The 17,047-nt window shown below is 45.9% G+C and overlaps 1 protein-coding gene across 2 annotated transcripts in view; it reads right to left on the reverse strand.

The window, feature by feature from the left end:
* Positions 1-10,368: 10,368 nt before the first annotated feature.
* Positions 10,369-17,047, reverse strand: part of TECPR2 (tectonin beta-propeller repeat containing 2) — a 58,743-nt gene continuing 52,064 nt past the window's right edge. Inside the window, exons 19-21 of one of the 2 annotated variants that reach the window (XM_081909024.1) lie at positions 13,626-13,767; positions 13,258-13,407; positions 10,369-11,326 (exon numbers count right to left, since the gene is read on the reverse strand). In XM_081909024.1, the coding sequence (XP_081765150.1) occupies positions 11,175-11,326; positions 13,258-13,407; positions 13,626-13,767 (444 nt within the window). In that variant the 3' untranslated portion in view covers positions 10,369-11,174. Of the gene's footprint in view, positions 11,327-13,257; positions 13,408-13,625; positions 13,768-17,047 lie in introns of those variants that run through there. The other variant, XM_081909025.1, reaches the window with a different exon arrangement.

The raw sequence follows: 17,047 nt of genomic DNA on the forward strand, positions 1-17,047 counted from the left end.
AGGGACAAAGGAAGTTGATTCAAATAGCCATAGAGGGCTGTCAACCAGCTATGTTGCCACTAAGCCACACATCACTTTTCCTTCGTTTGGGCAATGGATCAGATCAGCTGGCTGGCCAATATTACCCTGTTCTTTGGAGGAGATGAAAAATATGTACAGAAAATGCAGCATTCCTTTTTCTCGTCTGCCTCTTGTTTCTACATCCTCTTGGCAAGGAATGACCCATCTGTCCCCTTCAATAAGTAACCTGGTTTATTCAGCCATGAAGAAATTCCTCCTTGGCCTCAATACACCATCACAGAAGATACTCAGATTGTGTTGTATTCAAGAAGAGCAAATTGACTGGACACTGGACAACCCAGCCTCCCCTCCCCTCTCTTCCTTTGGCCTCAGAGAAGCCTTGCTGCACACCTGAGTTAGAAATCACCAACCCTGTTTGATGAACCATTTCCATCACCAACACCTCTGCATGCAGAAATCAAGGTTGAGCAGGTAACACAAGCCCATGTCCCTTGTCAAATGAGAGAGGGGTGGTGGAGGTCCACAGATTGAACATGAAAAGGGGGGGGGCGCACACCACACAGCCAGACTAGGCCCACAGTTCAGACACCACTTTTGAACTTATATTTTGCATGTTTGCAACTTAGATAGTAGTTATAAACCTGCCTTCATTTTGCTACTGTAATTGGCTGGTTCCAGACCTAGATTATGTAAGTAAATACTACTTTTACTTCTTCACAAAACAATGTGTTTGATTGTTGCTTTTAAGGGGGAGAAAAGCTGTTTCTTCAGTTGACACACAACTTGGTTTGGCTTATTGGCAGAGCCACAATCGCTTAAAAATGAAATTCTGAATTTGGACACCCCCTGCCTTCCATATTCATTAGGGACCCCTTCAGACTGGTATTTTAATTTTGCAGCTGTATTCTGCAACCTGTCATTGATGCTGTAATAGTGCAGGATTTATACAGGAGCGTCCACACTGCTTTATTACTACTAGTTCTGCGATGCTCCCTCAGTTTTACCACATTCTTGCCGCCTGGAGAGGCACTCTTGCAATATAGTGCAACGAAAACAGGACAAAACAAAACAAACCCCTTGAACATTTAAAGTGATGGGACTTTAGCAGGGCGTGCACAGAATGGAAACAAAGCAGCAGGTCTGCCCCAAAACTTTCAGGCAAACACAGTACTGAAAGGATCACCTATAACCACTCATATAACCATCATGAGCACAAGTCACTGTGAACACACAGTAAAAAGGATGTCTTTTGAGGGACCCTATGACCCTAAGGGTGGCGCTGTGGGTTAAACCACAGAGCCTAGGACTTGCCGATCAGAAGGTTGGTGGTTTGAATCCCCGCGACAGGGTGAGCTCCCATTGCTCAGTCCCTGCTCCTGCCAACCTAGCAGTTCGAAAACACGTCAAAGTGCAAGTAGATAAATAGGTACCGCTCCTGCGGGAAGGTAAACAGCGTTTCTGTGCACTGCTCTGGTTCGCCACAAGCGGCTTAGTCATGCTGGCCACATGACCCTGGAAACTGTACACTGGCTCCCTCGGCCAATAAAGCGAGATGAGCGCCGCAACCCCAGAGTCAGTCACGACTGGACCTAATGGTCAGGGGTCTCTTTACCTTTACCTTTAAGACCTGATATTCCTACCTCTCTCTGTAGAGACTGAGTTGTACAGACTCAGTACCGGTTTGTTGCATCAGTCACAATCCTTGCAGCTAGAGATGCAAATCCAGCTGTTGCACAAGTAACTTTACCATTTGCATAATGTCTGTGGGTATGCAATAGTCCGGCCCAGCCAACTCGGTATCCAGCAAATTGACTCCAGAACAGGACAGGCTGTTTATGCTGCTGCGTTGCTTGCTTGCTTGCACGGTCTGAAGGTCTGGAAAGCCTGTTTGTTCTGTTCACCGATTGCACAGACAAAGATCTCTCTTGCAAGTACAAACATGCAGTCTTAATCAGTCACATACTCCATAGCCTTCTTTTTCTCTTTCTTTCTTTCTTTCTTTCTCTCTCTCCACCCTCCCTTCTTCGTTTTCTTCTCTTTCTTCTTTGGCATCCTCTCATCGGGATCTTTATTAGGGTCCAGGGACTGAGAGGAGAAAGGAAAGATCCCAGGTGAATTCTGGGAGGGGTTACTCCCTTCTGTGGGTGCTAAGGGTTAAGAACTACCTTTAAGAGAGGACTCTGTATTCTATTTGTAGCTGTTTTGGTTTATATATATATATATTTACACTACTTTCCCATGATTTACTGTATTATAACTGTATTATTAAATATTTTAAATATTTTTTAAAAATATTAGAATCATACAGTCGTAAGGGACCTCCAGGGTTCATCCAGTCCAACCCCCTGCCATGCCCAGTACCTGCTGCGCTCTGGCTGGTTTCATGTTCCAGTGAAATTTCTGCCATTAAGAGGCATCACCTGATTACCTCACACTACCAGCATTCATTTGAAAAGTCCAAGACTGTTGCCAGGTATTTCCTTAAAGCAGGTGGAACCCGGGGCCTTCAAGCTGTGACTCCAATAATCCCTGACCATTGGTCATATTGGCTAGGACTTATGGGAGTTGGAGAGCTAGCAGCATCTGAAGGATAACAGGTTCACCACCTCTGTCCTTAAGGCATGCCTACAACAATAAGCCTGTTCACATTAATCGGACGGACAATAATAACAATAATAATAATAATACAGTGGTACCTCTGGATGCTGATGGGATCTGTTCTGGAGCCCCTTCACATCCAGAGCAGAACGCAACTCGTGTCTGTGCATGTGTGGGTCGCGATTCGCAGCTTCTGCACATGTGCGTGACATCATTTTGAGCGTCTGCGCATGCGTCAGCGGCAAAACCCAGAAGTAACCCATTCCGTTACTTCCGGGTCCCGCGGAACGCAACCTGAAAGCGCTCAACCTGAAGCGTTTTTAACCCAAGGTATGACTGTAATAATAATTTATTATTTTTATCCCACGCATCTGGCTGGGTTTCCCCAGTCACTCTGGGCAGCCTCCAACAGAACACTAAAATACAATAGTCTATTAAACATTACAAGCTTCCCTAAACAGGGCTGCCTTCAGATGTCTTCTAAAAGTCTGGTAGTTGTTTTGACATCTGGTGGGAGGGCGTTCCACAGGGCGGGTGCCACCACCGAGAAGGCCCTCTGCCTGGTTCCCTGTAACTCAGTGTTGCTGAGAGCAGATGAAATACATTCTGATCATGCTCAGAGGCTCCTTTTCCCGTTATTACAGGGCTGAGTCCTGGCACTGAAAACCAGATGTGGAGCTCTGCTCTGCTGAGCTCTGGCTGAACCTTAGCTCTGGTCTTCTTCCTTATTCAGAATAAATCACAACACAGCTGGAGGCAGCTATGCTCCTGAATACCAGTTGCTGGAAACCGCAGAGGGGGTTGGGGGTTTCTCTTGTGCTCGGATCCTATTTGCTGGCCACTGTGAGAACAGGATGCTGGAGTAGATGGGCCGCTGGCCTGATCCAGCAGCAGGCTGATCTCAATTTCTTAATGCTGCAGTTTGCAAATTTTTTAAAAAGGAATCTGCTCCAGCTGGGTAGTAAAAAGCCACACAACAGCTGCGAGAGATCTTGAGCCTCTGCAATCTGCAGCCCCTTTGTCCTGAAGTTGAAAGACTTGCGGCTCTTTACCTCCCACTTTGGCACACATGTGTTAGAAACAGTTGCCCAGAAACCGGCAAAACCTTGCAGTGTTTCCATGTGCGTGGAGGGATATAAAGCACACGCAGGGAGAGAAAGAAAACATTAAGCACTCGACCCCCTTGGAGTGTGATCTTGCTTCACTGCAAATCAGCTCCACAGGGCAGTGTGCAGGGGCAGAGAAACCTTGGGGTGGGGGATGAAATAAAACAATTAAGGTCTTATATATAGAAATAATAAATGCCAGGCAAACACTTACATAAATGTATGGGCCACATGTCTGAGCTAGAACAGGAGGGCAGTCCTGTAGCCATTTTGGCTCCCAAACTGACCAAATGTTCTCTCTGCAAGGTCAAAGGAAAATGGAAAAGCCTCCCCATTGTCTTTTCATTCACAAAACCTGTCTTAAGGGTATATCTGTGTATGAATAGGGTATTTGTCACTATAGTCATACCTCGAGTTGAATATGCTTCATGTTGAGCGCATTCGGGTTGTGCTCCGCGGCAACCAGGAAGTAACAGAGTATGTTACTTCCAGGTTTCGCCGCTCACACATGCGCGGACGGTCAAAATGAGGTCACGCACATGCGCTGATGCGGCGAAACGTGACCCGCACATGCACAGACGTGTCTTGTGTTCTGTTCGGGATGTAAACGGGGCTCCGGAATGGATCCCGTTCACATCCCGAGGTACCACTGTACAAAAGACTAGCCAGGCTCCCCAGGGTATCCAATCAAGTAAGCATTAATAGGTAACCTGCTAGACAGGAGATAAACAACGACAGGAGATAAACAACGCGCTCAGATTTCTGCTGTAGACCGCCCTTTCTGTGATGTAGGTATGATGTGTCTGGGGGGTGGTCTTGAGCTACACCCCTTCTGTGATGTATGTATGATGTTTCTGGGGGTGGTCTTGGACTCCAGGGCGGGCAATTTAAAATGTCTATATAAGGGCGGGCACACCTGGGTTCTGGGTCCTCCTCCTTTCCTGCATGTGAGGGGAGCACCCTGTTGCAACAGTTCAATAAAGATCAGGCTTACAAGCTGCTTTGCTTCTCAATATTCTCTGGTTGGCCTCTGTTCTTTTCTCCAACCGATGGAGAACCTTCAAAGGACTCTATAAGGGCTCTTGTGTCCCCCATAAGGGAAGAAGGGCAGATTTTCGTTTATTACAGGGATGACTCAAGGCCCTGCTTCCTTCTGCTGCTGAAGGGGGCTCTCTTATAATGGGAGGAGGGCCCTTAGCCACAGGGCGAACAGATGCTGATTTTGCAAGTTAACTGGTAGAGCAGCCAGATCCCAATTTGGGAAACTGGCATTGCAAAGGAAAGGGCCATAGTTCTGTGGTATCTGCTTTGCATGAAGGAGGTCCCAGCTTGAATCCCCAGCATCTCCAGTTTAGGCTAGGAAAAGACTCCTGCCTGAAACCTAGGACAGCTGCTGCTGCCAGTCAGTGCATGCAATGCTGAGCTAGATCAGGGGTCAGCAAACTTACCGCGCCTCAGGCCGGTGTCTCCAGCACCGATCGCGTGGTAGGCCGGAGGGCGGGGGAGCACATTCCCATACGTGTGCCCACACGCTATTTCCAGCACACTTCCGGGTCAGAGGAGCACTGGAAATAGCTTGTGTGCATGTACACAGGCCTCCTACGACCCGGATGTGCACCAGAAATAACGCTTGCACATGCGCGCAAGCTATTTCCAGTGCTCCTCCAACCCAGAAGTGGGCAGCCGCGCCGTGCTGTGCCGGTAAGAACAGGCGGCGGCAGCGGGAGGCAGGGGTTGCCGCGGGCCGGATAAATGAGTCCCTCAGGCCTTATCCGGCCTGCGGGCCTTAGTTTGGGGATGGCTGAGCTAATTGGTCCAGTGGTCTGACTTAATATACCGTATTTTTCGCTCTGTAAGACGCACCAGACCGCAAGACGCACCTAGTTTTTGGAGGAGGAAAACAAGAAAAAAAATATTCTGAATCTCAGAAGCCAGAATAGCAAGAGGGATTGCTGCGCAGTGAAAGCAGCAATCCCTCTTGCTGTTCTGGCTTCTGGGATAGCTGCGCAGCCTGCATTCGCTCCATAAGACGCACACACATTTCCCCTTACTTTTTAGGAGGGAAAAAGTGAGTCTTATAGAGCAAAAAGTACGATATATAAATTAACAAATAAGCATAACAAATGACAGGGCAAAATGAAAATGTAAAACACTTTAAGAGAAATATGACACATGCTGCTTTGTAAGGCAGAATTGTAAGGCTATAATGTTTCAAAGATAGCATATTCAATTTGTTCTGCAGCCGGTGGAATTATAGAGACGGGAGGTACATCAGAGCTAATCTGATGAGATCCCCTTTTCCAGTAGAACTACTGGAGTATATCATAGAGCCGAAGAAATCTCAGAAGGCATAAATCAGCAATTTTGGAGGCAGGAAGAGACTGCTTTGAGCTGTGCCAAGATGAGCAGCCCATCTTGGCACCATAATTCAATTGGTATGAGAGATGAAAGGCAAAATTGCATGTGCAGTCCTTGATCTACAAGTTAACATAGGCAGAGCCTTATGGGGGGAAAATGAATGAGGGAGGTAGGTGAAGTCATCTATCATACCAAGCATTGCAATTCCATTTCAAGTGCTGCTGTGACGTCACAAGACTATTCCATGTACTATGTAGAAATAGTAGATGCTTGAATCCATTACAGTGGTACCTCAGGTTAAGAACTTAATTCATTCTGGAGGAGCATTCTTAACCTGAAACTGTTCTTAACCTGAAGCACCACTTTAGCTAATGGGGCCTCCCGCTGCCGCCGCACGATTTCTGTTCTCATCCTGAAGCAAAGTTCTTAACCCGAGGTACTATTCCTGGGTTAGAGGAGTCTGTAACCTGAAGCGTCTGTAACCTGAGGTACCACTGTGCTGGATAACACGATAGACTGCAGTTGAGGCCTCATTATTTTAAAGACTTGTCTTAATTTATGCCTTGGCCCTGTCTACCTGAAGGAACATCTCCACCCCCATCGTTCAGCCCGGACACTGAGGTCCAGCTCCGAGGGCCTTATCTGAGGGCCTACCAAACTTTTAGAAGACATGTAAACGCAGCCCTGTTTAGGGAAGCTCTTAATGTTTAATAGGTTATTGTATTTTAGTGTTTTGTTGGAAGCCACCCAGAGTGGCTGGGGAAACCCAGTCAGATGGTCGGGGTATGAATAAATGAATGAATGAATAATAATTGTTGTTGTTATTATTATCTGGCGGTTCCCTCATTGCAAGAAGTGAGGTTCCAGGGAGTTTCTTGGTAGTCGCGCCCACCATGTGGAACACCCTCCCATCAGATGTCCAAGAGATAAAGAACTACATGACTTTTAGAAGACATCTGAAAGCAGCCCTGTTTAAGGAAGTTTTTAATGGTTGATGTTTTATTGCGTTTTTAATATTTTCTTGGGACCCGCTCAGAGTGGCTGGGGAAACCCAGCCAGATGGGAGGCATATAAATATAAATATAATAGTAGTAGCATTTGTAGTAGTAGTAATCCTGTGAGATGCCTTGGGTCTGTGGGAGAAAGGCAGGATACGAAAGAAAGAAAGAAAGAAAGAAAGAAAGAAAGAAAGAAAGAAAGAAAGAAAGAAAGAAAGAAAGAAAGAAAGCTCATTTATTTATCTAGGAAATCTAAATATTCAAAAGAAAATTTCCCCAAGAAAACAGAATAACTTTTCTTTTGTCCCCAGAAGTGACAGCAAGGATCTACCACACATATTATATTTAAACGTCTGTGACTAAAAGCTTGTTTTTCACGGGTTTATTTGGAATGCGATACATGACTGGGAATCGTTTTAAGCCATTATTAATTCACTTCATAGTTATAGTAACAACAGCGTTGGCCTCATTAGACATTAATGTGCCTGCCATTATAAAGCAGTGCCAGTACAAGATCAAGTATATTTCCAGGCACTAAATTGCCATTTCGCATGCTCAGTCCTGCTGCCAAACTCTCTGCCTTCTTCCTTGGTAACACTGCAGAAATCCACTCTTTCCTGACTGTCCTCTGCTCTTCGAAATCTCTATACACGCATGAACAAATAAAGCTAGTGTAAAGGAATACTTAGGGTTATTTGGTCATCTATACACCTTGATTACAGTTAGCAACGTCGATATACAAAGACGGCCACGAGATAGGAGAATGCGCAGAAATGTTCTCCTTTTCTCCAGTTACCTCCTAATATTTTGCATCAGGGAAAGGAATTTATTTACCGTATTTTTCTGTATATAAGACTAGGTTTGTTCCCTAAAAAATGATGTGCAAAACACGGATAGATCTTCCCCCATTTTCTTAAATTGGAGCCCTAAAAATAGTAAGGTAAAGGAACCCCTGACCATTAGGTCCAGTCATGACCGACTCTGGGGTTGCAGCGCTCATCTCGCTTTATTGGCCGAGGGAGCCGGCGTACAGCTTCCGGGTCATGTGGCCAGCATGACTAAGCTGCTTCTGGCGAACCAGAGCAGCGCACGGAAAGGCCATTTACCTTCCCGCTGGAGCGGTACCTATTTATCTACTTGCATTTTGACGTGCTTTTGAACTGCTAGGTTGGCAGGAGCAGGGACCAAGCAACGGGCGCTCACCCCGTCGCGGGGATTCGAACCGCCAACCTTCTGATCAGCAAGCCCTAGGCTCTGTGGTTTAGACCACAGCGCCACATAGGGGCGTCTTATAGACGGAAAAATATGGTATTACATTTGTACCAAATGCAGCTCAAGGTGGTGTGCATGATTCCCCTTCCTCTCCATTCTACCTTCACAACAACCCTGTGAGGTGGGCTAGGCTGAGAGGCAGTAACTGGCCTGCGGTCACTTAGCAAGCTTCATGGCCAAGTGGGGAATCGAACCCTGATCTCCCAGGTCTTAGATCAGCGCACTAACCACTACACCACCTCAGGCTAATGTTACTTAAGCAGAGATACCTGCATCTCCCACCACTCCAAAGACGCATGTCTTGTGTTTGCAGACACATGGCTTCAAGAGCTGTAGATACAGGAGAGTCCCATGTAGCAGGGATGGGGAACCAGTGGCCTTCCATTGTTTGGACTCCCAACTCCCATCATCCCTGAGCTTTGGCCACACCGGCTGAGACCAATGGGAGCCGCAGTCCAGCAACATTTGGAGAGCTGCATGTTCCCTGCGCCACCATGCAAGAGTGACTGCGTGTTTGCAGTGCACCAGGACAGAATTTTTGGTGTATGCTCAGATTGAATGGTCCATGTGGTCGCATTTAAATTATTCCAGGCTTTGCAGAAGAAAACTGAATCTTAGGCGAGCACAATTTGTTACACCATTTCAGCTCACATTGCAGTTTGTGTATTGGTTTAGTGATGTTATGTTGCCCCACGAAAGCTGTATTTTTAAAAAAAAATCCAAGCATTTTTTTTAAGAAAAAGGATAGTTTATTGCACTTATCTGAAAGCACAATGGGGGGGGGGGGGAAACCACATGCACAGGTGTACAGAAATGAAACTAAAGATGGTAAACATTTCAGACTGTTGGATGAAACATAAAAAAAAAAAAACTTATTGGCTTAAAAGGGTTGTAAACACCAGCTAATATTAATGAACAAAGCAAGGTGCCCTATTACAGAGAATACAAACTAGCAAGCCAAGCTGTTATCATGAGGTCTTTTTTTAATTAAAAAAGTATAATATTTCAGTATTGTAACATGAACATCTGGTTCTTGACCAGGAAGAGTGCAAAACAGCCCTGTTTCCACCCTCCAGAAGTTCCCGACTTCAGAGAAATGTCTTGGATGCCTTTTGACATCTCGCTTGCCGACGAAGCTCCCCAAACAGACCATCTAGTGACCTGGGTGAACCTCGGCAGCTGAGTTGGTTACGATCCAGTGGCAGACTATAAAAAGAAACTCCGAGGCTGGCTCCATATATAGATGAGGAAGGGATCGAGCAAAACAGATCAGGTCTCAGAGGGAAACAAATATGACCTGCTCGTCACCCTAAACTGAAAGGGAAGAAGCGTAACACTCATTATGCAAGCGCTTGTTGCAAAACAGGTATCTGCCGTGACCAAATGTTAAGTTCTCTGCAGTGGTTTTTCCCCAGAAAATCTACCACAGGGCAGTTTAAGGAGGAAACAGGAGTGGCACTTGACCTGGGCATTGGGTTCCCAAAGCTTCTCCACACGTGCCCCCCCTCCCCCAGTCCCTGCTGTTAAGTTGGCTCATCCAAAGGTTCATTAGCAGCTGCTTATAAAACCCCAAGGGTGCTTCTGTTCCTCAAATAAACATATCCTTAAAACTATAACGGAAGGCTTTCCCATCCAAGCCGCTGGAATCAAGCTCTTTCCTAGAGTTTTGGGTTGGTTTTTTTTTTAAAACTTTTCATGAAATATACCGCATTTTTCCGTATATAAGACTAGGTTTCCCCCCTAAAAAATAATGTCAAAAATTGGGGGCGTCTTATACACAGATACATCTCCCCCCATTTTCTTAAATCTGAGTCCCCCCCCAAATAGAGGGCGTCTTATACATGGAGGAGTCTTATAGACGGGAAAATATGGTAAATTGCAGTGATTAGTAAATTATCAAGCACTTCTGCTGTAAACATCTCAAGTATAAGACATTGCAATATATAGCTAATATAGCTTTTTTTTAAAAGGACCATTCTGAAGACAAAACCTAGCCAATACCAGAGACTCTCTCGTGAGATGCAATTTCTTTATTTTCGTTTTGTTTCGTGATACAAAAGTGGAAATTCAGTCTCCTCTGGTTACAGTTCAGTCAGGCCAAGCATGGATCTCAATGGGCACCCGCAGCCACCCCCTACATATTACAAGCTTGACTTTCAATGTTCTGCCTAATTCTCTCATGGATATCTATGAAACAAAAGCCATTTTGTGTCCCGGTTTTAGGCATAAGAGGAGCTAATGTCTGCACAAAGCCTGGGATGAACCCAACCTTTTCAGCAAGGTATGAAATTAGTAACCACAGAGTGAAGGTTCAGTGGAACCCTGGAAGTTACAACGAAAATGGTCCCAAGAGTTTTTCACCTCAATTGCCAAACTGTGCCTTGCTAAGTTGACTTTCTACTGAGAAAGGTTCCCTCGTTCTGAAATGTAACCGTCTTCCACATTGCACCCATTTCCCCCTGCGCGGTGTAAAAGTACGAGGACATTAAAAAATGCATTTCTGCTGTTCAGCCTATGTAACAGACGTCCTCCCCAATGTCGCACAGATATTAATTTGCATGCTAGAGCAACATTTGTTTTGCTGCTAAAGAGGTTAAATCGATAAGTATTTTTTAAACGGTACAGCTACGGCAAAGACTTCTTAAAGCCACGTTGCCCATCTCGCCCGAGAGATACAGAAACAAGACACCTCACTACACAGTTTGGGGGATATTCGACAAAGTCAGTGTTTTATATCAAAGTGCCAATTGTTGCCAGACGCTGGCCCAACACTCCCACGTGCATGTCCATGCTGTTTTAGCGCTCCAGGTCTTCGGGGGCCTCATATTACCTCCCATTCGTCTTCGTCTGAGTGGAACGACATGGAAGCGTCGCTGTGCTTCTGCAACGTGTGAGAATGGCGGAAGGTCTTAGTGAGGCGCTGAAGGAGGCAGCCTGAAGGACCGACAGCCCACAGTTCATCTAGAGGAGTAGCTGACGAAGAAAAAAGTTGCCAGGTTCAATTTTAGCAGGCCAATAGACAGGCTGTTAGCTAAGGAGTCCATCCCATCCTGTACTACAACTCCCAGAAGCATTGCCTGCTTTGCATTGCTGTGTCTCCTGTGCTAAAGATCCTGTTTGAAGCCTAACAGGTTCAACAGTTCAGCTGAAGGCAGGATGGGGTGGGGAGTTGTTTGACAGTATCGCTGCAACTATTCCTACTTAAATGCCACACGGAGGAAGGGCCGAAACAGACCTGATTAAACTGCCCACAAGTGCGCCTACCATCTGATTTTTAATCCCGTATGTGTGGCAAGCACACCTATGAAAGCAGTGCCCAAAGGGACGTTAGATGCATCACCACTGATGAGCCGGGTGCCCGGCGCTAGGTCAATTCCTTTCCACCTACTCTCTAGTATAAGTAGTATAAGTATGCCCCACGGAGAGCCTCAAGGTCCATAAATAGTGGTCCCGGGCCCTAAGGAAGTTGGATTGGCTTCAACCAGAGCCAGGGCCTTTTCAGCTCTGGCTCCGGCCTGGTGGAACGCTCTGCCTCATGAGACCAGGGCCCTGCAGGATCTGATTTCTTTCCACAGGGCCTGTAAGACAGAGTTGTTCCGCCTGGCCTTTGGCTTGGAGCCAATTTGATTCCCTCCCTCTCTTTCTTTTTTCTTTTCCTTCTCCTCCTGTGATGAGGCTACATTTTAATATTTTACTGCTTCAGTATTTTAATGTTGTATTTTAATTTTGTTTTTAAGTTGTAATCATTCAACCTGTTTTTATTATTGCTTGTAAGCCGCCCTGAGCCCGGCCTTGGCTGGGGAGGGCGGGGTATAAATAAAAATTATTATTATTACTATTATTATTAGTAGTAGTAAGCTCTCCGCAAGGCTTTCTGTGGAAACCCTGTACAGTTGTACCTTGGAAGTCAAATGGAATCCGTTCCGGAAGTCCATTTGTCTTCCAAAACGTTCGGAAACCAAAGCGTGGCTTCCAATTGGCTGACGGAAGCCCTGTCAGATGTTCGGTTTCCAAAAATAGTTTGCAAACCAGAACAGTCACTTCCGGGTTTGTGGCGTTCAGGAGCCAAAATGTTCGAGAACTAAGCTGTTCGAAAACCAAGGTATGACTGTATTCATCCAATGTTCCTTTTAAGAAGAGGACATTCAACACTTTGAAAACAACAACATAGAATTGCAGAGTTGGAAGGAAGGACCCTGAGGGTCATCTACGCCAACCTCCTGGAATGCAGGAATCTTTTGCCCAACATGGGGCTTGAACCCATGACCGAGATGAAGAGTTGCATGCTCCACCCACTGAGTGATCCAGCTATTAATTATGCTCCTGCTCAGACCAGCATGCTTCAAGTTTCAAGTACAGTGGACGCTCGGGTTGCGAACGTGATCCATGCGGGAGGCACGTTCACAACCCACAGCGTTCACAACCTGCAGCGCCGCGTCTGTGCGGCTTGCAATTCGGTGCTTTTGTGCACAGCACGATTTAGTCTTCTGCACATGCGCGAGTGCCAAATCTGGGAAGTAACCCATTCCAATACTTTTGGATTTGGCGCGGTGCGCAACCTGAAAACACACAACCTGAAGCGCTTGTAACCTGAGGTATGACTGTACAGTGGTACCTCGGGTTACATACGCTTCAGGTTACAGATTCTGCTAACCCAGAAAGAGTACCTTGGGATAAGAACTTTGCTTCAGGGTGAGAACAGAAATCGCACGGCGGCAGCAGGAGGACCCATTAGCTAAAGTGGTGCTTCAGGTTAAGAACAGTTTCAGGTTAAGAACAGACCTCCAGAACGAATTAAGTATGTAACCAGAGGTATCACTGTACTGGATGCAATTCCCACTACAAGCCCCGTAAGACCGCAAGAGCATGTATATATATAAAAAAGAGAGCAAAACACAACTCACCTGTCAAACAAGTAACATTCCCTGGGATCTTCTTCCAGTAATCTCCTGCGGGGTTTTTATCCGTGATGCCGTACCGACGTGCTATGTCGCCATTTGGACAACGTGCCCAAACAGTCCTTGTACTTATCGCCAGCTGGCATGCCTGAAGCCCTGAAGCCAAAGGATAAGTTTGGTCAAAGTACGGAAGAGCGAATACAAAAGCAAAATACAGTGTCAGTAAAGGGAAATGCAAAAAGAAGGCAGGGAGGAGGAGGAACACCGACACACCACTTCTCCCTTTTCTTCTGCTTCTAATTTCATGGGGGAAAGGGACGTTTTCCCAATGGCATTTCAACAGCGACCAAATGATGAAGGCAAAATATTCTCACCTGGAACCTGCTCCCAATCTGTGCCTACAGGCATCTCCTCTGTAATCCCCGTGCGAACATGGACGTTCCATTTGTTGTCGATCGCCCACAGGCTCTGATCGTTGGGACTGGAGAACACACTAACCAAGTTGACTCCAACTGGCTGCAAAAGATAATACAACGGTCAATGTCATCCTCTGCCGTTTGATACAAACCCTCTCTAATGGATCGGCACTGACTGAGAGGCGGGAAATTAAATTAAAGATGAACTGCTGGAAGAAGTGGAGAGAAAGTGCTGGATGTATATTGGCAGTCAAAAGAGCCTCAGAAAAAGTAGCATTATTGTTATTTATTGCAGAAAGCAAACTCAAAGCAAATTACGATAGATAACATTCCATTTCGCCTCTGGGAAGGCAAAAAAACACCCGTAAAATGAAGGCTCAATATCACTTTCTCTAAAAACCCAAACTAACTGATGATATTTATATAACGCTTCTGTTTTAAAATCTGAACTCGGTGCCAAATTCCCATTAAGTGCAACAGGAAGCAAATCTGTCATGGAAAGAGAAATATGGTAGGCGAGAGACTCCATGTCATACTGTTCTTACAAAGAGATTCTCTTCTCTCCGTCTCTCGCTCTCTGACACACACACATTTCATTTTTCATGACTGCATCCTACAGTTCCCCATCGTGTTTCAATTTAAATACCAGCCAGATGGGTGGGGTACAAATAATAATAATTATTATTATTATTACCAAATAACACAGAATACATCCATATATGATACATGCGAACAAGCCCTTGCTATTTGCAGTGCCAATGCCTTTTGATTCTTTCGGCTCCCTATTATTTCTGCATTACAGAATACATAGGCATTGTGCTCTGGAGTAAAAAGCTGCCTATCTGAATTATCGCCATTCTGCACAACTCGATCTACACTCTGTATCTTAGCCTTTAGCGAAATTATGGCTACCGGGAGAACAGACACTGAGTGTATTAGAAGCCAAAGAAGCTCATCCCCTTTCCAGTCAGAATCTGACCATAGCGATTGGGATGAAAAGCTCTCCTCCAGCTCAAACTGGCAAGCGACCCAAAGATCCCTTCTCCTGTACTGTGTGATCAGAACTACAAGATCAACTAGGTTTCTGGGTGTGTGATCTCTGTCTCTGCCCTGCTACTTTGCACTGCCACGACGGCGGCAGCGTGCGAGACACCCTGAATTCTGCTCTTGCCCTAGGGACCCCTCCCAGGGCAACACCAGGCTTTCAGCCAGAGGGCCCCACGCCCTAATAGGGAACCCTCCTGGGGCTACAAGCCGACGCAGGTGGTGCTGGGGGAAATGAGAAGACACCCAAAAGCCTGAGGTTTCTACCACCTTACGCAAAAAGCCCGCTCTCCAGCAAGCAAGTATCTATTTGCTGTCCAAGGACATAATACAACCAGGTAAAAACATTCAAGGTGGCAGCAGAGCAGAAGCAATGAGGGGCATGGCCTAGGAAGAGGCAGTGGCTTATGGAGAGTGCCAAGGGCCAGACTGAGAGCCTGCAGGGCCGCATTCAGCCTCTGGCTCTCCACCCTGGTTTTAGCTATCGATGAGGTTTAAATTTCTGGATGACTGTGCATTTTGGATGAGGTGGAGGACAGGTGTCAGGACGTTCTTAGCCCTGTGTGGAGGGCTGTGTGGAGAGAGTCTCTTCCTTTAAATTCCTAGGAGTTTATCTCAGTGAAGACCTCACTTGGAAAATCAACACAACCCAGGTGGTTAAGAAAGCCCAACAGAGACTCCATCTCCACAGAGTATTGAGAAAGAACAATGCCAATCAACATTTAATGATCTCCTTCTACTGGTCCACAATAGAAAGTGTCCTTTCATACTGCATCACGGTGTGGTACGCTGGTTTGACATCAACTGATAGGAAGTGCCTACAGAATACAGCTCTAGATATTATGGGCTGTCCCGTGAATCCGCTGGATGAAATAGTGGAAGAACGTTGCCTCAGGAGAGTGAGGAAAATTCTCAGGGATGATTCACACCCTGGCCGGCACTTTCTTGATCTCCTGCCCTCAGGCAGAAGATATAGAAGAAGCATGATTAGTCGCACCAACAGGGTAAAGAACAGCTTCTATCCATGGGCTGTTAGGCTGCTGAATGAAAGATAACAACAGGGCAACTGACTTTTGGGTTTGGTGGGTGGGCGTCAGTAAACGAGGGGAATTAAGACTAAGAGAGCTGAGTGGGGGGTGCTCGTGTAATCTCACTGTATACAAGTTGTACAAGTGACAATAAAGTATTTCAATTATGATGTCTGGGTCCTGAACACAGACTGTTGATCTAGCACACCACGCTCTGGTCTACAGATGACAACAAAACAGGGGGCAAATTATCCTGTTCTCTAAAAAAAAGCAAACATTTATAAATGAAGCCTCTGCTGCTGAATCGTGAGAAGGATCGCTGTGTGTGTGTCAACAACGGCTACTGCAAATGTCACCGATGCCAACTTATTTTAAGGGCCATTTGAGCATTGCAGGTGAAACGTTAGCCAGCTCTTCGAAGTTTTTGAAGCTACCAGTATCTTATGCGGAACACATCATTTCTTATCACTTTGCAGCACCCACAGTAAGCTGGACAGGCAGATAGCAAGCACGTTGCTGCACATAGGAAGTTGAACAGGACAGTTTCGTATGAGGCTCTTCAGAGTCCCACACCCAAACGATGCCTCCCACATTCTTGTGTAACTGCACGGTTGAGTATGAGTTGTGAAATGCCCTCCGAACACCAACAGAAACAATAACAAACACGAAGGAGTATCTGTTGGGTATTGCAAGGGATCTTTTACTCATTACACATTAGCAGCCAACTTAGGAGATTTTTCTAACACAGTTACTTTTATGTTTTGTCCTCCATCCTCTGCCCCCCCCCGCCACTTCAAATCACATATTCCCCATATGCATGTTGGCCAGTAATATGGAGTGCGAGCCAGACTCTTCTTTTAAATCCAAGGCTGAATTTTAAGACTCCGGTTATGCGGTTGCTGAATCTTAGCCCTGCAGCAAAGTCAAGGACTGTGCCGCTCTCTGCCAATGGTTTAGGCATCTGACGAACTAGGCTTTAGTTTGCAAAAGCCACAAAAAGGCCTGCTAGCTTTTAAATGCACCAGATGCTGTAGCTTAGACTATAAACCTATTGCATTTACGGGGGGGTGTGTGTGTGTGGAATACTTGTATACTGCATCATAAAAAATATCAAAGCGGTTCACAAGCATTATACACACACACACACATTGCGTACAAAATTTAAGGTACTGGATCATCAGCTAACTATTACAGGAAATATTTTCTTAATTGTCTGCGTAAGCCTGGCGGCACAGAAAACGTTTCCCCGCAAGTATTTGAAAGTTAAGGCAGAAGACACCCGCTGAATCTCTGCTGGACGAGCATCCC

Source organism: Podarcis melisellensis (genome assembly GCF_964234715.1).
Source record: "Podarcis melisellensis genome assembly, chromosome: 1".
NCBI lineage: Eukaryota > Metazoa > Chordata > Lepidosauria > Squamata > Lacertidae > Podarcis > Podarcis melisellensis.